Source organism: Canis aureus, chromosome 22, assembly GCF_053574225.1.
Source record: "Canis aureus isolate CA01 chromosome 22, VMU_Caureus_v.1.0, whole genome shotgun sequence".
Taxonomy (NCBI): domain Eukaryota; kingdom Metazoa; phylum Chordata; class Mammalia; order Carnivora; family Canidae; genus Canis; species Canis aureus.
The window spans coordinates 44,450,038-44,476,908 of NC_135632.1; the positions used below are offsets into that span (position 1 = coordinate 44,450,038).

Below are 26,871 nucleotides of genomic sequence, written 5' to 3' on the forward strand. Positions count from 1 at the left end.
GCCCCCAAGGATAGTACAAATCCTACAAGTTGACACCCCTGCCACTCAGCCAACGAGAAACTCATCACCCTGAACTGCTACTTTTCTCCCGCAGACTTTTCAAAACAACCTGCCCCAACTGCCTCCGCTTCTGCATAAAGCTCCTCTCCTTGGGTCGCTCGACCTGCCTCCGGTTTTGCCATAGCTCGCTTGTCCTCTGCTCTTCCCGAAGAAGCCCCCCCTCTTTTTTTTTTTTTTTTTTTTTGCTGATAAAATAACCTGATGGATTCACTTTTAGGGTTACCGCGGGTACTCTTCACTTGGGCGGAGACAAAATGAGGCCAATTAATCTGCTCACCCCAGGCGTTAACGTAGCCATTGACCCACGCGTACTGTCAGTTCGTGCCAGGTACCGGACTGTGTATACGGCGGAGGACAAACGCTCCGAGCCCTTGTGAACTAACGACCCCACGGACGTCACAGGCTTGGAAACACACAGGGGACAACCTCGGGGGCAGAAGACGAGAAAACGACGGCGGAGAGGGACGCGCAGGAGGCTGGCGAGGCCCCAAGCGGGGCGGGGAGGCCCGGCGGGAAGACCAGAGGGCCCCGGGCCCGCGGCCGCAGGTCGAGGCGGCGACTGGCGCCGGGGGTAGGACTCCAGCCCGAGACCGGGCCGGAGGAGGAGGAGGAGGAGGAGGAGGCGCAGGCCCTCGGACTTACCGTCGGGCTCCCTCACTGCCGGCGCCGCCTCGGCGCTCTGCCTCTCGAGCCACTGCACGGCCGCGAACCCGCCTCCCGCGGCGCCCACCGCAGCTCCGGCCACGAAGACGCCCAGAGAGCGCCCGGAGCCTCCGAGGCGGGAAGCAAAACTTTTGGCAGCCATGCCCGGAGCACCTGCCTTCTGCGGCCGCGCGTGCGCACAGCAGCTCTGGCGCCTGATAGCCAATCGCGACCGCGGGACCGAGGCACGCATGCGCACCCCGGCGTTGCCGGGTATGGACCGGCCTGGAGACCCGGGATGCGCAGAGCGCAGGCGCACAGCCTCCCCGCTCAGGGCCTCGGGAGCCCCCTGCTGTCAAGGCTGGAGGCGCGAGTGAAGCCGCCCCCCACCCGCTCCACCCCTGGTTCGCTGGATCCGGTGACGAGGGGGAGGCGCGGCACTTGCGGGCGCAGTGGTGTGCACATGCAGTCCTGAGAAGAAAATACCTTTAGCCCCCCGTGACAGGTGAGTAAACACTGCACGTGGTTACAGGAGGGCCTCAGAGCCGCCAATCCAACTCAGGTCTGATTCCAAATCCTGTGCCACGCTGGATGTCTTCAGGACACCTGGCTTTGAGGTCACAGCCTACAAGTCCTGTTTTCCTATATGAAAATAGCTTTGCACCTCCCTAAGGAGTGTCTTGACAAGACACTACTCCAATCAGAGTGCAGGGGTTTGGACACCCACTCCACTACTTTCCTCTTTGGGTGTGTTACTTCACCTTTCAGGGGTTCTGTTTCCTCTTTTAGATAGGAATGCTAATAATATCATATATGAAAAATATACACTAAATATTATTTATACTTAAATAAGCAAAAGTAATTATGATGAAGATGATTAGACCTTAGGGCTCTTGTGAGGATTAAAGGTTACCATGTAATTTTTTTTTTTTTAAGACTTTATTTATTTGAGAAAGAGCAAGCACATTCAAGCAGCCGGAGTGGCAGGCAGAGAGACACAGGCTCCCTGCTTACCAGGGAGCCAGATGCATGACTCAATCCCAGGACCCCGGAAACATGACCTGAGCTGAAGGCAGACACAACCATCTGAGCCACCCAGGCATCCACCACGTAAAGCATTTAGGGAAGAATCATGTCATTAAGTGCTCTGTAAACGTTGGCGATTTTTTATTAGTCCTATTTTATCTTGCTAGAATATAAAATCCAGACTGCTGAAGGCCTGCTGGCGGAGTAAGGGTAGGTTTGGGGCACTTGTGCTCAAAATAAATGGGTTTTGTTCATTTTGCAGCACAATCTGCAGCACCCCACATGGACTTAAGCAGGAGGCCCTTTCTAACAACCAGCTAAAGAACTGTCTTGTTTTGACAGTTTCATGGGCCTACGTCCCTACCCAGGAAAACCTATTATAAAGTCATTCTGTGTAATCTCCTGCACCTCTGACCCTAATTGGTCAAGCTAGGTCAAGTAGAATCTTTCCAGGGATTGTGGATCCGGAGTCTCTTCAGGTGGCAGAGCTGTGACATATGAAACTCTGGTACCATCTGTAGCTTTGTTTCATGCTAAGTGGACAAAGGAGCAGATGCATCTGGTCTTGCACAGAGCAAGAGTGGAAGAAATGCTGAGGTGTAAGTGAAAGGCTGCAATGTGGTGACCCTGGCTGCCAAGACTCCTGAAGCCCAGAAGTGGCTTACCTCTACCCAACACTTGGCTGGCCCTTTGCCCCAGGATCCTTCCAGTGAAACCCCCTTTTTGTTTACGGTTTCTGTCATTTGCAACCAAGAGTCCCACCAAATACAATCAGACAACATGGGCATATCTGTAGGTTTCAAAGCCACCTCAGCAGCTTCTACTTGAATTTACTAAATAGATACATTCATTTAAGGGGTATTTCTCAAGGCCCTCCTAAGCGTCGTGGTTGGTTAAACACCAGAACGAGAGAGAAATGGTAGGTGACTTTTCCTCATCCAGACCCAGTGATTAAGGGAAGGAGTGGGAGGACAAGTTTAATGGTCCCTGAACCCTCTCCTACTTGCTCACTTGAGCAAGCCTGTTTTTAGAAATCAGCTTCTGTGTCCAGGTTCTTCTGGTGAAGGAATTCCCTTGCTGAAGAAGTGTGACCAGATGAACCCTCTGGTCCAACCAACCTTCCAGCATTTCTAGCTGTAAGGTCCTCTTTCAACAATGCTAGCCTTCCTCTCCTTCTCTGCACTTATTACGGCCACTCACTAATAAAAGGTGAACTATCTAAATCTGAGAGAGCAGAAATAGTCCAAAGCTGGACACCTGGTCCCTAAATAAAGGGTGCCTTCATAAAATTTCATTCTCTGAGAGTTCCAAACAGGTTAATTCTCATATTAAAGCATGAATAAAAAGCCATTGACCCTACCAGAAGGAGGATTCAAAGCTGGCGTAGCAAATATTAGTCAAAGGCAAAAAAAATCCTGTGTTACTATAGAAAGCAGCGAGGTAATTTCTGGGGTTTTCCAGTTTTCTTAGGCTGTAGAGATTCGTTATTTTGTTAACAGGGAACCATGTTTTCATCTTGTGAGGTAAGTCAGGAATTCTAAAACAGGAGACCTGGCTAGTTGATTCAGATCTCGGGTAGTGCCCCATGACTATATTTTTTATAAGTGACCTGGATACTCAGCCATGTTTAGAAATGACAGAGCCTCTATTCTGCAGTAGCCTTGAATAAGTGATTTTCTAGGCTTCTCTGCTCCACTTACAAAAATATTGCTCAGGGTTGTCCACAATGTATAGGACAGGGTAGGTGGGGAGGTACCAGAATCTTGGGAGATTTGGAAAAGATACCCCTCCCATACAGGAACTTACCCCGGGTCCCAGGACAGTCCATTTAGGAGAAACCCACAGTGTCTCCAACTAGGTCCTGAGCTTCTGAAGGGCAGAAATGAAGACCTATGCTGAGCTCCAGGACCATAGGACCATGACAGACTAGGCACTCAGCCATTAACAATTGCATGTGTACCCAACAGGAACTCACGGCCCTGTAGGTGGAGAACACCACTGTATATATTTCTAATTCCCATGAAAAGAAACTTCAATCCCCTGACATGTGATTAAGAAAGACAACAGGGTAGTTTTATTATTATTATTTTATTTTCATATACAAAAAGATAAAACTTGAAATAGCTCTAGATTTTTCCTCCTATTCTGTTGGGGTGTGGCTGCTTCTTCACACAGGGGGAAAAACTACATTCACATCGGTTTATTTGAGGACCCAGTGCAGAGTTCAAGCAGCAAAACCCCAACTTAGCAGATCTAATTTCAAACTTGACACTCATTTCTAAAATTACCACAGTAAAAAGGAACAAAGATCCACTGCAAATGAATGAACTATGATACAATGTTCTTTCCAAAATGTCTTCATTTTGCAACTGTAATTACATGGATGTCTGCTTTAGGCCATTTTAGATGTGTGCGTGTATATAATATATATGTATGTGTGTGATATATATATTTATATATATATCAGCACACTCTTCAAATCCAGACAGGGTAACAGCAACAAGATTAACTCTGTGTGTGTGTGTATGTGTGTGTATATATATATATTTTTTAACATGATACTTTAGTATAACTTTTGTTAATTCAGTAGTACAAGCTATTTCTGTTCTACAAAATTTTTATTTTATAGCTACAAGGGTGAAAAGTGACCTATTACATTTACATCTCACATATCCTGGTATACAAACAGTACTTACTGAATTTGAGCCAAAAACTAAAAGTCTTTATTTTTAGCACTTGAAGAGCTTCCTCACTTCTACAGCCTTAAAGTCATATACTAGTCACATTTCCAGAGTTTGTAATTACTCATTGTTTTAAACCGCAAGAAACAGGTGAATCCAGACTTTTAATTACAATTGTTATATACAAGTTAGATAACACAGCTCAGTAAGACTTCGCTATCCATCCTAAACCCGACATACATATTCTCCACTAAGTTAGACGAGTCTTAGGGTTTTCCTTCTTTTCCTTACACATAATGTACAAATTTAGAAGTAGCTCGTAAAACTGATACATAAAGATGGCAAATGAGAGGTGACATTTTCTGTTGGTTCCAAAATTCATCCTGCAAAATTTGTATTCTGCTGTGTTCTTTAACTGTGTATCTGTTACATGCAGAAGCTCTTTTCACAAGAATTGACATCAAACTCAATGTAAGTTAAATTTACAGTACTGTAAAGTTACTCAGATTCAAGGACAAATGTGGAAAAATATTAACAGGTGAAAAATTCGGCCCTTTGACGCTACCACTAAGATCATGTCAAATTCATAAGCAGATTCTTTTGTACAGTTGAAAAATGGCATTGTGTGGATTTGTGGTATGGAACTGAAATCTAAAAGTATGCTTCTATTCTGCGGTAACCCTCACCCTCAATTCTTAAGTACCACCCAATTTTCTTTGCATTTTTACAGAATTCTAGAAAAAAAATGGGGGGAAAAAGCTGCTGGCATTTTAGCAATCCCTCCACTCACAGGAGGTCTTAACACTTCCAGATGAGGTCTCCTAAGAATATCTTTGTGATCACTGGCTCTCAGACGGCCTTTGACAGTGACCTGGACACTTTCCAAATCAAAACCCCGATGTTGCCTAATCTTTCCTACTCTCATCTCTGTCACTGCTGGTAACATTTGAATGAGCGCATTTTTCCCTTAATGGAGAAATTATTTGGCTAAACATACACTTAGCTTGTGGCAGTGCTCTGAGAAAACCCCACTTGGGCTAAAGCACTTGCAGGGACTGAAGTCAACAGTCCACTGATCAGGGCAGAGACCAAACACTCTGAGGGCTGATCAGAACCCACTGGGAACATACTGACCTTGGCATCCCATGGTCAGCAGGACAGCCCAGGCAGGCATCCCACGCTCTTATGGCTGAGTTACCACTTTTTATCTTGGTCTGCCATCTATGCCCCAGAGACAAAAATTCAGATGTGGTGACTGCTGGTTAATTAAACTTTTTGAACTGGTAAAAAAGGCTCTTTAAAAATATATATATATATATATATTTATTTAAAATACATCAAAATGACAAACAGCCGTATCCCGCAAGGCCTAATTTCACAGCAACATATGCTACAGACATCTTCCCAAAATGCACAGTGGTGGATGGTGGGTTTTTTAATCCTGCCATTTAAAGGAATGTTCTACACATTTGAGTTGTAGTGACTGGAAATGTGTTACAAAGAGCTCATCTTTGGAACTGATTTGTGTGCAAGACCAGCCAATTGAATCACTTTGCCTATTTCAGACTCGAGAATACTGAAAATGGCAGAATTCAGAGAGGAACCCAGGAAGCACCGTTCAGATGACACTCTAGACCTATCCCACCACAGTGCAGTGAAGAGCTTGCCAGAAGCCCCCTTTTCAGTCCTTGGGAAGAGTTTAACTTTAAAACAAATAAGTGCCCGTACTTGGCAGGGTTCCTGCATGTGTATGTTACAAGCCTGCAGTATCGAGAGGACCCAGATGGTGACACTGTTCAACATGAGGTCTGAGGTAACTGGTTCTTCAAATACCTGGAGCATGTAACTGCATCCAGAAATTACAGCTGGGAAAAAGGAAAAAGGTAGGGTTTTGGGCTAGAAAAGACAAGTAGAAAAAAGCTTACAGCAGTTGCTTTTGGGGGAAGGCAGGTGACAAAAACAAAGGCACAACAAAATTACATTCCAAGACACGTGGCTGGAAAGCAGAGAAATGTTCTTTCACAGGGAGCAGGGAAAGGAATGACAGGCTAGTTCCTCGAGTGCTACTGGACCTGCTGAAACTATATTTATCCAAAGTACAAAAGGGGTCAAGTGTAAAACTTCACTCTGAACCAAACTGAAGAAAAACCACAGCTCGTTTAAAATGACACATCAGGGATTCTCCTGACAAAACTGTCCCAACCAGTATAGTTCTGAGTGCAGCAGCCCAGGGCCGGGGGACAGGCCTTCAGCTGGGCCTCAGGACTGGCAGTGACGATACAAAGAATCAGCTTCATCGTTCACCTTCCCTGTATCGCACCATCCAAAAGGCTCACCCAAATAGCCATCTACTCTCTACCCCAAAATAAAAAGGCTAATAACATGAAGACCACCTCCCATATCGTGGTAGTCATGCTGACCTTTTTAGGAAGAGCAGGAAGGGCTATGTGACAGCTGGAAGATACCCTCTGGTATGGGGCTCTGAACTTCCTCAGAGCACTCCTGGTTGGATGCAATAGATGAAAGCAGGGAGCTGCCCCAAGCACTCGTGTGTCCAAGAGGCCCCAACCAGAAAAGACACAATGTGCCTGGCAGCTCACCATTTAAGTTGATTGCTGTGTCCACACACCACCCTCCTATTCTGAATAATTAGTCAACTGGAAATTCTGTCCTGAAAACTGGAAAATTTGGTCCTAGATAATTCAGTTTTGTGGATTCCTCAAATCACCAAACTCTCATTATAACTGTTTATAGCCTGAATCTTAATCATCCCAACCTGCTCCAATCTACACTCCCATATGATTTCTGTTCCTCAAAACACCCTCATATGACTACATCCTGTAATAGGAATTCACAAACTCATTTCTAACTTCAGAACGCTTTGTTCAGAAGAAATCTCAGGAGGAAGCACAAATGTAAAACACACCGCAGGCTCTTCTTGCCTCTCCTCAGCCCCTTGCCACCCAATCTGCAGGGAGCTGAGCAGAAGCATCACTGTCCCTCACAGCTTCAAGTGGAGTTTTGGCCAAACAAGACCCATAAATGGCCTCCCATCTGCCAGTGTATCGTGAGAATCCATATGAACACTAGGTAAAAGCTCCACACCACTCACACTCCAGTGTACATTTATCCTGAAAGGTAAAGCTCATTAGTCTGATTACAAAATCATTCCCATTCAAACTCACTAGACTTTATAAAAATAATCTGTGGTATAAAACAATCTCCACACTGTGCAGAAGAATCTGTCAGGTGATATAACTAAATATATATGTAGAGCTATAGATTTTTTTTAAAGTAAAATTTCAAGTGTCATATCTCTATTATATAACCTATTCTTTTATTTACAATGCTACCTAACAACATTCCAATGCAAACGTGATTGGGAAAAACAGAGAATGATCCTGTGCCCAACCAATAGCAGAAATTCCCAGGACTCAAGACAGAACTCATCCATTTGTCAAAACAAAACAAAGCAAAATACAAAACACCCATCCTCACCTGCCTAAAAAGCATTAGCTAATAATGGGTCATACTTTTCATAACTGTGAGCTCAAAAATGTAAACTTTGCAAATAAATGTAACACTTTCCCACGGATGTCCAGAGAGCCTGCGTTTGAATAATCAACTGCATACACATGTGCCCAAGCGTATACTTCTCTGGGGTCCTGTGGTTGGTGTGCAGTGGCTCTCAGAATTGTGTAGGCCCCAGACAGTTCAAAGATACTCCCAGAGAGGAAGGGCAGCACAGGGCCCATCACCACATACTGGCATTTAGAGACTATGCATTTTAATTCATGAGGAAAAACCACTTGTATTATCTCTACAAGCTGCCATAGGAGCAAATAAAGTATCACTGGTTTTGGCACTACAGGGATACGTGGAGTACCACAATCAAAACATCCTCCTTCATTCACACCTGGAAGATATGGTCACAAAAATGTAAAAGCTTGGTACAATTTAAATAGTGGTAAATTATCTAAATTCAAAATCCTGTTCAAACCAAAGTTTACAATGGCCCCCAAATGAGTATAAAATAGAAATACTCAAAATATCCCTCTAGAGAATTTGGACTTTTATTTGATGAGTTCATGGGTCTCTTGGACCCACTGTTTTTAAAATGTAGCTGAGTCAGCTGAATTAATTTCCAAGGAGGCATTTTAAACTTCAATTTCTTTTTGCTACAAAACTAAGTCATTATCTTAAAAAACTTTTCCAAGCCTTCTAAAGGTTTGGGATACATTCATAGGTGGATTGCTGGTTACAAATCATCTACCAGGAATCTTACTTAAACAACTATGCATATAATCCTGAATTCATTAAATCTAGACTGAGAAGATAAACAGTTCATCAACTGAATTACTAGGCCTGTTTCTTTACCTAAAACATTACCGTTGATCAAGATTTAAACTCGTCATTACTAGGTTGAACACTTATTAGCTACTGACTATTTTATTAGTTCAGCTTTTATAAACAGCCCCTAACCAAGGAATTCATGGCACCCAAATGAAGAGAAAAGGCCACCTTGCCCTCTTTCCTTTCTGGCTGCTCACCCTGGATGGGGGGGTAGGGGGGAGTAGGGGGTAGGGCGGATAGAGGAGTAAATTCACTGTGCTTCTTGGAAAGGTGTGGTCTAGGGAGCCCCCAAAACGTGAACCAGGCCTGGCTATCTCTCCAAAGATGAACCATTAAGAACCCAAAAGGCTACTGAGATAGCTGGGACTAACAATCAAACTGAGTTAGCTATAGGAAATTATTTGCAATTCAGATACTGATCTAGTAAGCCAAGTTCTCAGGAATAACTCTTGGCCGTTCCACTTATAGTACCAATTCTAAAAACTTACATACGTATGCTTACTATATTGCTAAAAACCACCAAATCCTTGTATTACCAGTATGTGCTGAGAACTTTACACTGCATCCTATAAAAGGCAAAATTCCACTTTTAAGAGGGCCACCCAGTCTGCCTCTCTACCCTTATGGCTCAGAGCATAGGGGCCACATAACAGGCCTGAGCCCCACACAGCACACATACACACACAAAGGCAGCCAGGCTTGCCACCAAAGAAACACCACACACACAGCTCAAGTATTCCGTGCAGGGTGTCAGGGTAGCAGGGAGCTCAAGAACATGGCAGCTGGAGAAAAAGGTGACAGAGCGGGATAGTGCTGATCACCTGCTTTGCTTTGCTTTTTAAAGCAAGGCATGCATGACCAGCCATGACAAGAAGACTGGAGAGATTCTTAACTGGGCTCAGAATATGGGAGTAGGGGGTCTCAAGCCACTTGAAGATGTTCAAAGCTAAACAAAATCTCTCTTGTCCTGCACACATGCCCAAGTCCAGACGGGAAGAATTCTGGGTCAGAAGCAGCTGGCACACATGGGGAACTCCTCCCCAGGCATCACTAATCCCTTTGGGCACTTACACCTACAGAGCCATGTTGAACAACGAAGGACAAGCAGACCATGTTGAAGAGTGACAGCTGATGACAGGCCGATGATGCTCACCATTTCCCTTCACAGCCACATCTTCCTTCCTCCTAAGGATGCTCCACCTATAGCCCTCACCCTGAGTACCTCACTCAAAGGACTCCTGGGAGGGACCAGTGGTCCCAGGAGAAAACCTGGCTGATGCCAGCCCCTAAGGACTACGTCCAAGGCCTCCTCTGGACCGTCATCAAGAGTTCTTTGCAGGACACTGTTAAACCGTGGCCTCTGTTCCCCACTTACCTCCTCCTTCTCTTGATCATTCCTGTATTTCTCTGGCTCAGTGTATCTTCCCAGTGATCATGGGTATTTCCAAACAGAATACATTCTCTCCCAAAGCCCACCCCACAGCCAGGAGCCTGTGTGGATAGAACACTAGAAACGAAGGAGCAAGGATCCTTGGCCACCTCTCTCCTCTGGCTTGACCACTCTCCCAACCTAGATGCCTAGATGGGGCAGCCTCTCCCAGTAACAGGCAAAATGATGTTCAACCTCTACCAGGCTGCTACAAGAGCTGGAGGGGGAGGGGGGAAGCTAGTTTTCTGAGCTCCCCAGAGGTGGACACAACATGAAATCTTTGTGGAAAAGAGCACAGACAGAGGCCCTACAACCCAATAAACACAAACCAGTTCTCTAAATGGTTTGCTGCTCCCCAAAGAATACATGACAGCACACAGACAAAAGGGTCTGGTGCAAAAGACCCATCCCAGGCTCCCAAGGGCATACCCTGGAAAAAGATCACCCACCTTCTTCTGCCATCAGCAGCAGGCAGGGATATTGCCCAATGGGTGCATTTTATACCACAGCACAAGGGAGAGGCAGCCTGAAGCCCAAAGGACTGGCGCTCCTCAGACTCCCCTCACTGGGCCAGCCCACACAGGAACCATCTCCAGACACTTCATTCTGGTGCCAAGGCCCAAAAGCTACCAGAGCAGCTGAGCACAAGGTCGGCAAAGAGGGAGCCCATCCAGATAAAAGGCCTGTAGGCCAATAGGAAGGCCAGCCCCATCTGTACTGCATCTGGACAAGCAGGTCCCACACCAATGCCACAGCTCAACCCTCCACAGCCAGGCCAAAAACTTGTTCTCACAAGAATCAAGCCAGACAAAAAAATCATCCAGAGGAAATCTAAAACCAAATGGAGAGGCAGGGGTTTAGTGTTCCACGATGGGCAGGATGAGGGATCTGATCATTCCTGTGGTGAATCAGCTACATCTGTTAGTGGTTTATTTGTTGCCGAGGTTGAAAAGCAGATGCTAGAAAAGTAGAGATGCACTGCCTGAGGTGAAAGCTAAAGAAATTAGATATGGCACTTTTCAATAAATATTTTAAAGCTTTTTAAAGAAATAAGTGGAAAAGAAAAGCAACTGCTGTAAGGCCTGTTTTGCTGTTAAAAATTATTCCGAGGGAAGAAAAATACCACAGCACAAAATAATTTAAAAAAAAAAAAAAAAAAAGGAAAAAAAAGACAACACAGCTTACCCAACAAAATCTTGTCCCTGTAACCACCTTGGCCAGCTCACAGCTTGACCTTTGAAACAAAAACTGAGCTCTGAGAGGGACGCTACTCACCTCTCACAGTACCCTGTGCCCAGACATGCAGTAAAGGGACGCAGCCAAGGGGCAAGCCCCAGACGCACACAGTGTGCCCAGTGGGGAGCAGGCACCCTCAGACTGTGATGCCAGGGTGCCGTGAGAACTCTCCACTCTCTCAAAGACTGCCCAGAGTCACAGTGTGGACTCTTGGAGACACTACCGGCCTCCTCCGCCATCGCTGCTGCTTAAGGAAATTTACCTCCAGCACGTCTAAGGGCCACCATCTGGCCAAGTTACAGTGGGGTTACCTGTCATTCTGAACACTAACCAATCCAGTTGAGGGAAAGATCTAAACCTCCATGTAAGTCAAGAGGAGGCACTCCTGTCCCGTTCTCACCCAGGTCAACCTCTCCCCATCGCTCACTGCCTCACCTACCCTCAAGATGAAAAAGATCCAGTTTTTAAATAAAAGTCTCAAGAAACCCAGAGGGAAAAGCCTTCATAAACAAGAATGATGAATGCCCAGACGGCCCAGAAAGCCAATCTACAGTTGATGACAATTATTTACAAGGGGGCGTTATCAAACAAAAATGGTAGCACTCCCTAGAAGACTCAAACTTTTTTTTCTTTTTCTCTATTTCTTTTAAACTTTCTTGTCATAAAAGCCAACTTACATTAAAATATACTTACTACGAGACAACACAACTAATAAAATATATAATAAAACTTACACAAGTAGAAAATTGAGGTATTTCTGGTTTGAGGTGGTCTGTGGTCGTGAAGTTTTAATTCTTTTAACTTTTCAAAATTTAAACCTCGGAAGCCACATTGCAAAGCATGTGTGTCTATGTGGATGTATGTTTCGTTTTGTTAAAAAATTTGCATGTCTCATAAATTAAAAAAATTCAAATGTTGAAACAGCAGCATTAGGAACATTCACTGACTAGAGCAAGGTTATGGCATAATAGAGAAACGGTTTTTGAATATGCACCTCTTTGAGGGGTCTGGAGAAAGCCATGTGCACGAGCCACAGAAAGGGGCAGCAATGTCACCACACAAGGCAAAGCTTGCACTGCAGGACCCTCAGGTCTTCAGAGCAGCAGGCGTGGCAGCCCTGCCCAGGGAACCCTCTTAACCTGGCTGTGCAGGGCGCCCGTGGGCATTTCCCTGAACTGCTCTGGGAGGAAGCAGTGTGTTATAACTTCTTCCTCCACTACAGATAATTACAGCATTGTCTTATGAAGAATATGGTCACTAAGCCATGATGATTTCTACCCTTACCTAACCTTAAAATTAGGGCAGAGAAAATGTTTCGTCCAACGCCCAAGCCCAAGTCAATGGGAAAAAACTGGTCAGGGCCAACAGACGGGTCAGAGCCACACCTGCTTTCAGACTTTCTCCAAACCCCGCTCTTGCTGTTAATGCTCGGCCCCCCACACAGTCCTTCCCCACGATTCCTGGTTACCTGAGAAGTAGCATCTTAGCAAGGGATGTTGCTCCGAATATGCCCAAGTCCAGTGTAGCTCTGCTCCAAATCCCATCCCCAGCTCTGCCCTCCCCTTCCAACTCCGGTCCAAACCATCCTCCTTCTCATCCCCGTTTTTCCTCAGTCAGGACAACACCCGTTAATCCGTGAAAGACACATCTGCTGTTTCTGAAACTCACTGTCTAAAAAGGGAGAAAAACAATAAGGGGGAGTGGGGGGACAAGGGCTGGGGGGACTCCTCCTCTGAGGAAGGTGTGTTCTTATGTAACAGTCTTCAAAGGTTCCTCTAGGTAGAGTTTGCAGCATTAAGTTTCCTAAGACAGGAGATGGGTTTCTTTGTGTCACAGATTCTGAGACAACAAATAAAGAGAAAGCGGGAAAAATGAACCCCAAAGGACAGGAGGTGGCTGAGGCTCTTCAGCATGGCGCTGGTTCTGCATTCACAGCTCAGCACCTCAACGCCTGCTGACGTGTCCGCTGTTTGCGATACAGTAGAGCAATGTGCTGGTAAAAACTGATCCAATCCAAAAAATAATATTAATAATAATAATTATAATAATTATAATAATAATAAAAAGTCAAGGTAAAATAGCAGCTGCATTTTATGTGTTTGTTGGTGTTATGGGATTTCCAAAACAAAACACAACTTTTTTTTCTTTCCTCTTCAGATCCACTCGTGTCCTGGGCTTAGATGCTCGACTCCTTAGGGGGCAGGTCCACATTGGTGACGGAGGTCACCAGGGAGACAAGACAGTCCGAGGTAGTGCCGTTGACCGACCTCCTGATCAGGGCCACCCGCTCCTCCACGCAGCCTGCAGACAGACGAGCCTCGGCATCATGGTCCCAGCACTCCTCGATGGTCACGCAGAGCTGGGCCAGGCCCTGCACATCAGTGAGGAGGGGAAAGGACAGCCTTATGAGTGCCCCACAGGGAAGATGAGCACAGGGGACAGGCCAACCTGAGGATGTCCCTGAGGACCAGACAGAGCCCGCTAGCCCCAACCCTGGGCAGAGACTGTGGGAATCAGTGGCCTTCCCTCGGGGAGGCCACCATCCCGAGCCCACTGGCCTCCCTCCACAGGCTTAACGGAGGGAGAGATGGAGTGGGGAAGCCAGGCTCCTCCCAGGGCAGACACAGCTGCTTGCCTTGGGGCAGTGACATTTAAACAAACTCTCTCATGAATCCTAATCACGTCAGGGCTCACAGTACAGGTTCAGTTACAGTAGGGACCGGAGGAGGGCTTCCTCCCACTGTACTCCCCACAACCCCGGGGCCCCTCCTGAGAGTCCATATCACATGGTGTAACACCCTATGCTGGCACATACACAGAATGGGACCAGGAAAGACAAATGCCCTTTTCTCTGGCCTCTCAGTGCTAGGCCACACTGAGATCTCTCTGGACCTTGGGCTCATCAGCGAACTGGCCCAGCCACCCCAGTATGTCTGCCCTGGGAGACTGAGAAGGTCTGAGGCAGAAGGTCCAGACTCTGGCCCAGTCTCTGTGTCCACAAGTCTGTCTTCCCCATCTGCAGCCCTCCAGCTGAACTTGGTCCCACCAGCTTGACCCCTGATGGTGTGCATGGTAGACTGCTAGCGTCCAGTGGCCTCAAGACTGTCCTGTGACTGAATGAACCCAGAGGTGACCAGGGGGAGCAGATCAACAGAGCTGAAGGCAAGTGTCCTTCCAAGATAGGGAACAGTTTATATGGCTGGGGTCTTTATACAATCTCCCCAGACTAGAGGAGCCAAGATGCCATGTGGCTTAGTCCCGGAAAAATAATGAAGGCAGAGAAGAGAGAATATTTAATCAGGGCTAATCCATACTAAACATTTATATGACAGGTATCCTGCCAAGCAATTTACAATGACCAGTTAAATTTAGTGTTACCCTGAGAAGACAAAGGCTCAAAGAAATAAAACAATCTGCTAGAAGCCACCCACCTACTAACTGGCAGATCCAGGATTCAAACATGTCAGGCCCAGACCCAATGGGTTCCCCTCCACATAGCGGCAACACGGGCCCTGATGAACTGTCACGCCCCATCAGTTCTGGGCCCAAACCCAGAGCCACCTCCCTGCCGAGACTGGAACCTCCCCAGACCCTTTCCTGGTAGAAGGGAGGCCTCTGAGCAGGGAGGAGATGAGGAGACTACCCTGCTGCCTGAGGCATCCTCTCTCTCTCTGTCCACACCCCCTTGATCGCCAGTCTTTGTCACACAGCAAGGGCCTCCCCTCTCCGCTCCCCAGCAGTCACCTGCCACCCAGGCCCCTCACCGGGTGCTTCAGCCAGTGATCCTTAATGGTAGGCCGCATCTTCTTGTGCACAACCACCTCTTGCAGCTCCTCCAGTGATGGATGCTGGCCAATCTCTTCCTCAAACGGCAGCATGTACTCATCCACGGGTCCTGTGGGTGACAGCGAGCCCAGCAGGGTCACCACAAGGGCTCACTGTTCTTCAACCCACACCCTGGATGCTCGGGGCCCCCATCCCACTCACCATCTGCAGCCTTGCAGCGGGACACAAGCTCCCACAGCACCAGCCCCATGGCGTACATATCAATGCGCAGGAAGGCATCTCTCTGGAAGTTGATGGCTCCCTCAAGCACCTCAGGAGCCATGTACCGCCGTGTGCCCACCTATATGAGGACAGGGGAGGCATGCACAAATGTACTCACTGCTGGACACAAGAGCCACCTCCTGAGTGTACCAGAAAGGGCCAGGATGGCAGCATCAGAGGCCACGACCAGGGATGACAACCCCTTGATTCGCCATGTTCACGGGAGGTCACAAGAGGTCATGGTGTACATGTTATGCCTCAAGGATAATTTAAAAATATCACACACTTAAGACCACAGTCATCTAACCTGGAACTGCTGCCTGTTTGCTCCATCAGCACCACAAGGGGCTACCCAGATGGCATGTGTTTTACTAAGATGAAGATCAGAAACAGAGGGCCTGAAGAATACTTAAAAATATTTATAGCAATTGTCTTAGGACGGTTTCCTCAGGTTTAAGTTTCAGTTACGTTTTCTCGGGCTTGGGTTTCTTAGTATAGTTCCTTCTGTTTTACATTGTTTAACAACTCCACTAAAAGAAAAACATAGAGCCTACAAGGGCAAGCACCAACCCCAATAGGGAAGCTGTGCCTGTCTGACCGACTAGACTTTGAGGCTCCATGCCCTCCAGGCCCTGCGTGACCCATCGCGAAGACCAGTGTTATTCCTGGAGTTTTCAGACAGCTCCAAGCTCACAGTGACCTTTGCCAGCCGGCACCAAAAGGGCAGCATGCACCTCCATGCTGGCACCCCCCTGCACCCCTGGAGGCTCAGTACCTGCCCGTGAGTGTCCCCCGGAGGTTTCCCTGGCTCAAACCGAACAGCCAGACCAAAGTCAGCCAGCACGGCTGTGAGGTCACTCTTGAGCAATACATTCTTGCTTTTGAAGTCCCTGTGGAGACAAGTGGACCAAGAGGAAGGTGAACACCCTGGTCCTTGCTCCTGGCCTCCCACCCTGACCGCCAAGATCCTGGAGCCCAGGTCTCCCAGCCCCCAGAGACCCCAGACCAGGCCACCCAATCCTCTCTGGGGAGCAGGGTCTATCCCAGAGCAGATAGGCAGCTTTAGGACACCCTCCCACCACCCTTCACCCCTCTCGATGTGAGAATCTCTCACCGCACCTCTACCACTGCTGTTAAAGCCACACCCACCACAGTGGCTGGCCAGACCCCATTCCAATCCCTTCAGTATAAAAGGCCAGCCTCAAAAAAAAAAAAAAAGAAAAAAGGCCAGCCTCTGCATTCTTGGAGGGGGCAAAGTCAGGCATACTGACCCGGGATTAAATCTTCTGGGAAAAATGTACACTGCCCGGGACATGAGTGACAAGTTTAATGAACTTGCCCAGGTCTCCGTGCAGGCCCCTGCAGGGCTGGCGCCAGGGGAGAGCAGGGTACTGGCAGGTACGTTCAGCTCTGCCTCTCATAGCAGAGGTATGTTTGGTCCTCTATCTCCCCATTGTCTGTGTCAGTCTCCCTGTGAGGATTAAGCTCAGCAAGTAGTAAGCACACATGCTTGGGGCCATCCGGCACACGTCCTGTGCACTACTGTTAGGGTGAACCATACAGAAGAGTCAACATTCAACCGTTTATGACCTACAAAAACTGCAACTTCATACCGTCAACCTTAAGTGTCACTGACGATATTACCACAGGGGCCCTCGAGCTTTGAATCCTGGAGTCCACAGCCCATTCCCCTCCCTTGTAGGCAAAAAAAACACACTAAACTCAGTATGATGACAAAATACTCAACTTCCGTACACTACTATTCCTCTATGCAACGAGGCCGGGAACACACCACCTGTCTCACAGACGACAAGTGTCTAAGACCTCTCTCTCAGGTGACAAGACTGACACAGCCTGGTGTTTCTACGCCTTCAGAGCAGTGCCTCTGTTTAGTGAGGACTACAATGACCAGTTAATACAGTGGTCTCAAGGTGTAGCCCCAGAACCCCAGAGTCCCTGACACTGTTTCAGGAGAACCGCAAGATCAAAATTACTTTCATTCATGATCCATTATTTGTCTTTTTGTAAATTCACTATCTCAGGAGAAGAGTTTTCCAGAGGCTACATACGTGTGACATCATCACTCTAACACTTAACAGCAAATATCAGTAGACGTAACCTATAAGCACGGAAGTTCTTTTTAAGAATGTAAAGAGATCCTGGGGCACCTGGGTGGCTCAGCTGGTTAAGCATCTGACTCTTGATTTCCACTCTGGTCATGCTCTCAGGGTCATGAGATCAAGCCCCATGTAGGCTCCAAGCTGGGCACATAGAGCCTACTTAAGATTCTCTCTCTCCTTCTCCCTCTGCCCCCCACCCCACTATGCACAGATGTGCACACTCTCTCTCTAAAAAAAAGGAAAAAAGAAAAATAAAAAGAACGTAAAGAGGTCCTAACCAAAATGTTTGAGAACAGCTGAACCAACCTTCCAGCCAAAGTAATGGAGTCAGCACTTCCTCATGCGGCCACTGGAGGGCATGAGGAAACCAGCTTTCAAGGCCATACCAGGCCCAGGACACAGGTGAAGGCAGGGGATGGGCCAGCTGGGCCCACTACAAGCTGCCAAGCATCTTTATGAAGAAGGGACCCCTCCCCAGCCCACCTCAAGCCCTGCTCTCACTCTCCAGCCCTCTCTGCAGCCCCACACCAAGTGCTAACCTAGGTACCTGTGGGCAATAGACGGCTTGTGGCCCTCACCACGGCACCACGGCACGTCCTCATGAAGGTATGAGAGGCCTCTTGACATTGTCTCTGCCACATGACACAGTTCATTCCACGTGATGATGTTCCCCTTGAGGTAATCCGTGAGGGAGCCCTGTAGGAGACAGCACAGAACTTGGGCACAGGATTCTGGGCTCAGTGGACCAACAGCAGGCCCCTCTCCTGGGAGACTGGTATTGATACAGAAGGTACGTGAGGCCAGGAAGGGCTGGGGGAGGGGGCATCAGAAGGTGTTTGTCATGAAGTCTCTGTGCTCATTCATAAGAATTCATCCCATAGTTCTCGTTGTGGACACTCTTGTCCACACTCAGGAAGGGTCCCCTTATGGTGGAAGGCCACCTTGTCTGAGGAGCCCCTGTCCACAAGCATGACTCACCTTGTCATGGAAGGCCGTGATGAGCCAGAGCTCCACCTCAAGGTTGGAGCCTCGCTTCTCAGCAGCAATGAACTGCAGCAGGTTCTCATGCTTCATGCCAGGCGTGCTGAAGATCTCCCGCTCACTCTGCCACGACTGCTTGTCCTAAGGCAGGGATGCGCTCAATGCCACTGCTGCCACCCACCCTGCAGCAGAACCGCCATCCCATGCCATCCGTACCACCCCTCCTCCCGACCTGCCCAGCCTCATCTCTGTAAGGGGGGCAAGCAGACAGCCAGGACTGAGCTGGCCCTGGAACACAGGCCAACGGCGATCCCAAATATCACTTAGGACTAGCACCTGATTTACAAACAAGGCCACTGAAGTCCAGGGAGGGAAGTGAGTGGCCCAGTGTCACCCACCAAATGAGACACAGAGCCAGCTCTGGCTCTGCCAAGTGTTCTGGGCAACTGCTGGAGTAGCCTGGTTTCTCAAGGCCTCTGCAGAACCGACATCAGAAACAAACCCCTGGAAACCAAAGCCCTACCCTAGCCCTACAAGAAAATTTCAGTGGGGCCTGCCTGCCTCTCATCCCACCTGCACAGGCCCAGACTGCCCTGGGGGGAGGACAGCTCAAGCTACAACAGAGGATGACCTGGAAGGCCCTCACACACTCACCTGGAGTGGGAAGATCTTGACAGCCACAAAGTCATTCATGAGCTGTGCCTTCCAGACACAGCCAAAGCGCCCCCGAGCCTTAATCTCCAGCAGTTGCAGAGGCTTCAGGCCCACCAGAGGGGACGGAGGAGGAGGTCCAGGGTCCTGGGGGACGTGGAGGACTTAAGAGGGTCTGGTCCGGCCACCCCACCTCTGCCCCTGCCCTGTGCCAGCCCTGTCTCACCTCGTGGATGTCCACATGGCCGTAGGGAGGCTTGCGATGCCGGTACATCCAGAAGGCCAGCAGGACGATGAGGGAGAGGCCCCCGATGGGCAGCAGCGAGTAGGCCAGCACCGTGAGCAGGGTGGGGGCTGTCGGGGGTGGCTCGTACGTGACTGGGGGACACACGGAGCCCTGTGTCATACAGTCCGCCCACCCACACACCTCAGGGGCCAGACCAGAGAGCCCTGCAGCCACTGCCCACCCAACTCAGGAGCAGTGATGAGCACTCCAGGGCCAAAGAGAGCCCCAGCCTGCCCTCCCACAGCCCTCACCTTCCGGGCCCCCAGCCTCCGGCAAGTGGGTGAAGCGCTCGTTGCAAAAGTTGCCTTCACAGCAGCAGAAGTACACCTGGGGGTTCTCCTCGGTGGCCACGCACTCCTGCCTGGAGGCACACAGTTTCCCACATACCCCTCAGCTGAGGGATGAGAGCCTCTCTGGGGCCTGCCCAGCGAACCCTCCCCATTGACAGAGAAGCTCATGGGAAACCATCAGGGGACAGTGTGAGCCCACCTCCCCTGAAGTGGGACCCAAAGTTGGGCAGGGACAGCCAAGGGTCCACACAAAGAGCCCTCCTTTGGACTGGGGCAGAGTACACACAGGGGCAGGAAAGCTAGGACCCTGGCACCATCCCTACTCGACCAGGATGTCTGGAGAGGCCCTTATCTCACCCTACCCTTAAATGCCAGGCTTGCTTTCACATCCTGAGGCCCAGAGGGCACTGCAGCAAGAGGCAGGCCTCCAGCCGGACTGGGGGGTGAGGAGGAGGGGAGGGCGGGCTCTAACACACCTGTCGTAGCAGTTGAAGTCGTCCAGCCAGCAGCCCTTCTTGACCAGCTCGATGGTGCCAGAGCTGTTGCGCCAGGAGGCGTAGCAGTGCAGCCGCTTGTCTTGCTCACCCTCGCAGCGTTCTAGGCCACTCTGGTTGGTGCGCTCCAGCTCCCAGTTGGCGTTGTAGTAAATGCACTCCCGAGTCTCGGCCTCCCCGCGCCCGGAACCTGAGCCCGGGAGGTGAGAGGACTGAGCATCCCACATACCTCTGCACCTATCTTGGGGCCCCTACCACCTTGAGGGAGGCTGGCTGGTGGGTGGGTGTCCGACAGTCAGGCTGGTGGCCACACACACAGAAAGAGGCCCCACTGATGCCTGAGGGTCCTGAGTCGGGGCAGGGACTGTTTCCTCGCAGCAGCAGAAACAGAGGAGCCGTCAAAACCCCAGGGTACAGTAGAATCACTGTGTGTGTGGGGGGGGGGGGGGTTGCTAAAAACACATATTCTGGGTCCAGCCCATACTGGACAATTGAAATGGAGGCAGAAACTATATTTTTAACCACTATCACCCTCCACGTCCAGCCCTCTCCATCCCACAGAATCTCAGATGACTATGACTGCAGACCTCAGGGGACCATGTCTGGAGACACTCCAAGAGACAGTTTCCTGCTGCTGCTGTCTGCCTCACCCCAGGGAGAGGGAGACACATACTGCTGGTGTGTCCCCACCTCCCATCCAGACTGAATGGGATGTAAGGACCCTCCAGGCCAGTGTCCTTCCTGCACCCAGCAACACTACCTGGTACTCAGCAGGGCAGAAGAAGGTCCTAAGAATCAGGCCAGCATGATCAGGATAAGGCTCCCAGAGTCACCATGGGGGAATATGTGCCCCAAGCAGGAGGATGGCTGGCTAGTAATAAGCGGTGATAACAGATAATCCTCCCAGCTGGAGCTGGCCCCTTGAAGATACTCTCCACCATTCCTGTGCCTTCTTTCCAACCCCTGCATGAGTGCCATCCTAGTGGCCAAACACTTTGACCCCCGACTGCCCCTTCAAATACTTCTTTCCTTCAACCGTTCACCAAATCTACCTTTCTCACCAACCCCTCCCAGGCAACCTGTCCCAGCCCTCCCATCTGCCCCACTGCCCTTAATGAGGGCAACCCCCAAAGCCCTGTAATGAGAAGGAGGAAGGAGATGCCAAAGGAGGTTCCCAGGAAACAGGTACTCCTGCACCCTGACACCTGGACTGAAGAGCTGTCCAGAATGCCATTTGTGAGTGTCCTGCCATGGCCCCTTTACAGGCATACATGATCAACCTCGCTATCAAAAACCACACTGACACTCAAAAGGAAACTAGCACCAAGCCTCTCCACTCTTCTTGGGCCTACTGTGGACAAGTGACCTGATGCCACCCCCAGCTGGTATTCGTATCCCAGGAAGGAAGAAGGAAAGGATGGTCAGAGTCACCCCCATGGAAGGTCAGTCAGCCAGCCCACCAGCACATAGGAACCCTCTTCACTGTCAGCCTGAAAGGCTGGCTTGGAACAGCCAGGAGAGAAGACCCCACACCAACCCAGGGAAGAGCTAACTAAATGACCTGCATCCTAACAAACCAAAGCCTCCATCGTCCTTCACTCCACATCCGCAGTGGCCATCGCGAGTGAAGAACTTGATATGCCATGGTATGCTCAGGGAGAAGGATGAGGACTGGCTGTCAGGAAGGAAGGGCCCCCCATTGCAGATCATTCTTTAGTCATCCCACCCCTTCTGTACCTCCCTGCAAGGATAAGAGGCTCGCTCCTCTACAGGCCAGGGACAAGCAGCACATCTCAAAGCTCCAATGAGGAGGACTAAGGGTTCAGAATGTCATCCTATCAATGCCAGGGTCTAGCCATGGCTCTGCATCCAAGAATACTGGTAAGAAGAAAAAAGAGTGGCCTCCCAATGCCCCAGGCAGCTGGGACCCAGCCAGGTCCACAGCAAGGGCCCCAGGATCTACAAAAGGGGCTCATGCAAGGGTACACAATGGCTTCCCCCAGCCAGGCCCATTGTCAAGCATAAGGCTTACAGTTTAAGGGGAAAACCTGAAGGGATGGGGTGAGCTGCAGATATGGGTGCTGCCTACTCCTCAACCTTGCTTCCCCCACTGCCGTCACAGCACATTGCCAGGCCCTTGAATATGCTCCATTTCTGGGTTTGGCACAAGTTACTACCTCTGGTTGCATGATGCTCCCCGGGGACTTTCTCCTTGGAATGCCGGCTCTCCAGAGACTAGGCAAACATCTATTTCCACAGGTCCTTGTGTTTCATCCATCATCTAATTTACCACCTCGGGCAGCCCAGGTGGCTCAGTGGTTTAGCGCCACCTTCAGCTCCAAGCCTGATCCTGGAAACCTGGGATCAAGTCCCATGTCAGGCTCCCTGCTTCTCCCTCTGCCTGTGTCTCTGCCTCTTTCTCTTTCTCTCTCTCTGTGTGTGTGTGTGTGTGTGTGTGTGTGTGTGTGTGTGTCCCTCATGAATAAATAAATAAAATCTTAAAATTTAATTTAAAAAAATAATAATTTACCACCTCAAGCTGCTTAGTATTTTTAAAGGAATATTTCAGACATTCAAAAAGTGTAAAAATAATGTTAACCAAAAACAACCTCCAAGAAAAAATGTAGGGAATACTCCTATTGAGAAATAAAACATTATAAATGTACTCAATGATTACTTTTTTTTTTTTATTACTTTTTAAATGTCAGCCTTCCCCCCATAAGCTGCAAAGCTAATAAAGGCAGAAGCCTTGACTATCTTGAGTGCTAGAACCAGTTCCAGACACACGACAGGTAGATGGACGGGAGGACCAATGGACAGGCAAGAGAACATGGTTATCACTTGGCTAGGGCAGGATTTGGAAGGAAGGGATGGCAGGAGGCATGGCCTCAAGGCATGGTCTTGCAGCCTAAGATGGAGGGTCCTCAAGGGAGGTCTTATTTCCATGCAGACAACAAGCAAAAAGCCCCCTGTGCAAGGTGAGGAGTCCCAACATCAACGGTGGCAAAAGGCTGGCCCAGCTCCTCTCCTCATGCCACTCACCAAGCAAAGGCCCTCTGGCCACTACCATGGGCAGGACCTAAGTGAACATGGCTAGGAACACCAAATTGCAAGGTTCTAAGGTAAGACCCAAGGGCTTGGGATGCAACTGGACCCCCTATCTAATCAAATCCTCCTACAGACAACCGAGAGTAAGGCAGCCTTGAGCTGGCCAGACTTGTTCAAATCCTGTCTCTAACACTCCCTGGTGGTGCAACCCTGGATAAATTACCAACCCACTCTGTGCCTGTTTCCTCGTGTGTGAAAAGGGGGTGGTAAGAGCACCTAATTCCTCAGGCTGTTCCAGAGCCAAATCAGTGAATGTGTTTTAAGAGTGGTTATGACCGTGCCTGGCACATTAGCTGTTACATCAGGAGCCATGCCCCTCCCTGCTGCCTATAACAGTCCTTCACCATACAAGCCCCCAGGAGGGCTCCCAGCCCACCAAGCAGGGATTGTGCATACCAATGCCTCCAAAAGCTCTGCACTCAGAGCTCATGGAGGACCTAGGGAGACTGGGAGACCATGCCTTTCCCATACCGCGCTCAGGCTCTGTTGCCAGCTGGAAACCCAGGGCCTCCCCCTTCCTCCCTCCTCCCTGGTGCTCTGCTTCTGCACACAGAGGCTATTTATAGCCTCTGGCAACACTCCAACCACAAGGCAGCCTCTGCCTTTTAATAGACACAGAATTCCTGCCCACGCATGCTCACAGGGCCAGGGCACCCAGGCGCAGGAGGCTCCCCTGACCCCCACCCACTCACCTATCCCAGCAGGAGAGGAAGATGTGCACCCAAGATGGGGTGCCTGCAGTCCCCCCTCCCCAATACTTGCTGCCTTAGGCCCAAGGGCAGCCTACCTCCCAGACACCTGGGCAAGTGGCTCACTCCATCCCTGAGCCACAGCCAACTCAACTGCTGGTCTCCAAAGGAACATATATACAAGTGGCAGTGTCCAAAATGGCAGTCCCTAGGTTCCAAGAGGACTACCTACACCTTGTTGGAGAGAAGGTGCCAGTACTCTCCAAGCCCTCAGCCCAGGTGGGCAGAGAAACCGACTCCTAGACACACACCACCACTGAGAAAAGTAAAAATACATACTCCACTCTGAATCACCATTCTAGAGCTTGCCCTAAACAGACCAGTTTTGGTGCTTGAGGACAAGTGCTGGGAGGGATTTCCCAGTCCAGCTGGTCTTGGACCCAGCCCACTCTGTGCTGGGTAGAAACAGGGAAAGCCTACTGGGATCCTACCTGTGACGGACTGGGATCTTGCCTGTGATGGGCTAGAAGCACAATTGGGAGGATGCAAAAGTGAGGGCGATTAAGGCACAGCCTCAGCAGGAGGACATGGAGCTGGTGTGGCCATGCTTCCCCTGGGGTTCCCAGAGCTCTGGGCTTGGCGTGCATCCAGCCTAGCCAACATCTCCCAGAGGAGCTTCGAACCCCAGCAACCAGCAACTTGCTACACTCTACCCTCGGCTCCTGAAGCCCCTCAGCAGCCCCCCACCCTCCACAAGAAGCAGGTGCCCAGCCCCAACCACAAGGCATTGGAGGCCAGTGAGAAAGGAATGCCACCCACCTACCACATCTACCTCACCCCTCTGCTGTCAGCATGCCAAGGTGTACCCTCCTCCCAGAAGCCTCCGGCCCTAAGAAGTGGCCACCTGAGGCATGCGTAGTGTTCTCCCTTACTGCCCAGACTGCAGTCTGCCTAAAGAAGAGGCAGCTTTCCCCTAGCCAGTGGCCAGGCTCTGTTCCTTGGAGGCTCCTGCCTGAGGCTCCCCTAGCCCTGCCTTCCTCCAAGGGCTGACCTGCACTTAGCTGAGTACCTGCTGCCCAACAGCAGCCAAGAAGAGCCCAGAGACCCAAAGGTTATGGCTCCCAGTGACAGCATCTGGTATCGTGTTCATGACTCCACCTCCCCCACATGAGTAAGCAGGGTAAGGGAACCTAAAGCGGGAGAGGGGGGCAGATGGGGGAGGGTAGAGTGTGAGAAAGACAACCACAGACAGACAGACACACACACACACACACACTAGAGTGTGCACTCACTGTGGAGTAGCACAGATGGAGTAGGGCAGAAAAGAATCAGAATCCAAAATGTATACATACTTTCTCTTTTAACTTTTACATAAGAGAAGAACTCTTGAGTTATGTTTCTAGCAGCCAAACAATCTCTGACACATATGCTTTTTTTGCCTTGACCCTTTTTATTTGTGAGCCATCCAAATTGATACATATTTAACAAGCACATAGCAGGCACTAAACTAAGCATTTTACAAATAATAACTTAGTGGCACTTGGGTAGCTCAGTCAGTAAAGCAACCAGCTCTTGATTTCGGCTCAGGTCATGACCTCAGGGTCCTGAGATAGAGCCCATGTAGGATTCCATGCTGGGCACCAAAGCCTGCTTAAGACTCTCTCTCCCTCGTAAAAAAAAAAAAAAAAAAAAAAAAGACTCTCTCTCCCTCTGCCCCCACCCACTCCACTCCACTTAATAATAATAATTTTATTCTAAAATGAGACACAATGAGGAATGAGGGGATCCCTGGGTGGCTCAGCGGTTTGGCGCCTGCCTTTGGCCCACGGCACAATCCTGGGGTCCCAGGATCAAGTCCCACATCAGGCTCCTCCCTCTGCCTCTCATAAATAAACAAATAAAATCTTTTTAAAAAATTCTTTATATGTTCTTGGTAATGAAACTTTTTTTTTAAGATTTTACTTATTTATTCATGAGAGAGAGAGAGAGAGAGAGGTGGAGACAGGCAAAGGGAGAAGCAGGTTCCATGCAGGGCGCCCAACATGGGACTTGATCCCGGGTCTCCAGGATCAGACCCTGAGCTGAAGGTGGCGCTAAACCGCTGAGCCACCTGGGCTGCCCATAATAAAACTTTTCTAACTAGATAGTAACCCTCTTCATTTATTCATTTGCTCTTCACCAAAAAGGCCACCTGAGCTGATGCTAACATACATATACAACATTGCTTGTGGTATTTTCTGAATTTATCTTTTTCTTTTATTTTAAATCTTTCTGATCTTTTTTCCCCAGTTCAATCTAACACTTTGATCTAGAATTGAATCCTGTTTACATTCATGATTACTGCTGTTTTTTTTTTTTGTTTTTTTTTTTATTTTTTATTACTGCTGTTTACATTTGTTTTTTTCTCTATTGCTACCACCTTTGGATGATCTTTTGTAATTCTACATTTCAGCCATTCCAGTCTGGAAGGAGTGCGCTCTGTATCTATTCTATTACAAGCTAGCCTTTAAACTTTTATAAGTACTATTTATGCTAAAATCCTAAAGTTAATCAACATCTCTACCAACCCTCATAGGAACCTGTTTTAGCCCCAACTATCTCCTTCCAACCACACTTAATTAAATATTGGTGTTAAATACTTAATCTGCTATTGTTCTTTTTATCTGCCTCCCAAAGCAGATATGATCTGTGTTGCATACACCCCATATTTTCTTATTTGTCCATACATTCATCAGTTTGCCTGCTTGGCCAACCCTACATCTCTGCAGTTTTTTCTAG

The 26,871-nt window shown here is 49.0% G+C and overlaps 2 protein-coding genes and 1 long non-coding RNA gene across 10 annotated transcripts in view; 1 reads left to right on the forward strand and 2 right to left on the reverse strand.

Annotated features, from left to right (window-relative positions):
- EXOG (exo/endonuclease G) overlaps nt 1-970 on the reverse strand; it is a 28,399-nt gene extending 27,429 nt beyond the window's left edge. For 2 of the 6 annotated variants that reach the window (XR_013361524.1, XR_013361522.1), the window contains exon 1: nt 703-841. Coding sequence is in view for 2 of the 6 variants with exons in the window: in XM_077865758.1 (XP_077721884.1) it covers nt 703-955 (253 nt within the window). In the remaining 4 variants the exon portion in view is untranslated. Of the gene's footprint in view, nt 1-337; nt 672-702 lie in introns of those variants that run through there. The other 4 variants (XM_077865758.1, XM_077865757.1, XR_013361523.1 and 1 more) reach the window with 3 other exon arrangements.
- LOC144294127 (uncharacterized) lies at nt 69-12,177 on the forward strand. The gene is made up of 2 exons (XR_013361526.1): nt 69-1,207; nt 9,842-12,177. It is a non-coding gene; the product is annotated as an uncharacterized LOC144294127 (long non-coding RNA).
- The window catches only part of ACVR2B (activin A receptor type 2B), a 41,270-nt gene continuing 18,196 nt past the window's right edge, over nt 3,798-26,871 (reverse strand). Inside the window, exons 2-11 of one of the 3 annotated variants that reach the window (XM_077865755.1) lie at nt 20,279-20,486; nt 19,764-19,873; nt 19,453-19,580; nt 19,230-19,373; nt 18,573-18,716; nt 18,142-18,290; nt 16,250-16,364; nt 15,415-15,553; nt 15,192-15,322; nt 3,798-13,798 (exon numbers count right to left, since the gene is read on the reverse strand). In XM_077865755.1, coding sequence (XP_077721881.1) covers nt 13,604-13,798; nt 15,192-15,322; nt 15,415-15,553; nt 16,250-16,364; nt 18,142-18,290; nt 18,573-18,716; nt 19,230-19,373; nt 19,453-19,580; nt 19,764-19,873; nt 20,279-20,486 — 1,463 coding nt within the window. In that variant the 3' untranslated portion in view covers nt 3,798-13,603. Of the gene's footprint in view, nt 13,799-15,191; nt 15,323-15,414; nt 15,554-16,249; nt 16,365-18,133; nt 18,291-18,572; nt 18,717-19,229; nt 19,374-19,452; nt 19,605-19,763; nt 19,874-20,278; nt 20,487-26,871 lie in introns of all 3 variants that reach the window. The other 2 variants (XM_077865754.1, XM_077865756.1) reach the window with 2 other exon arrangements.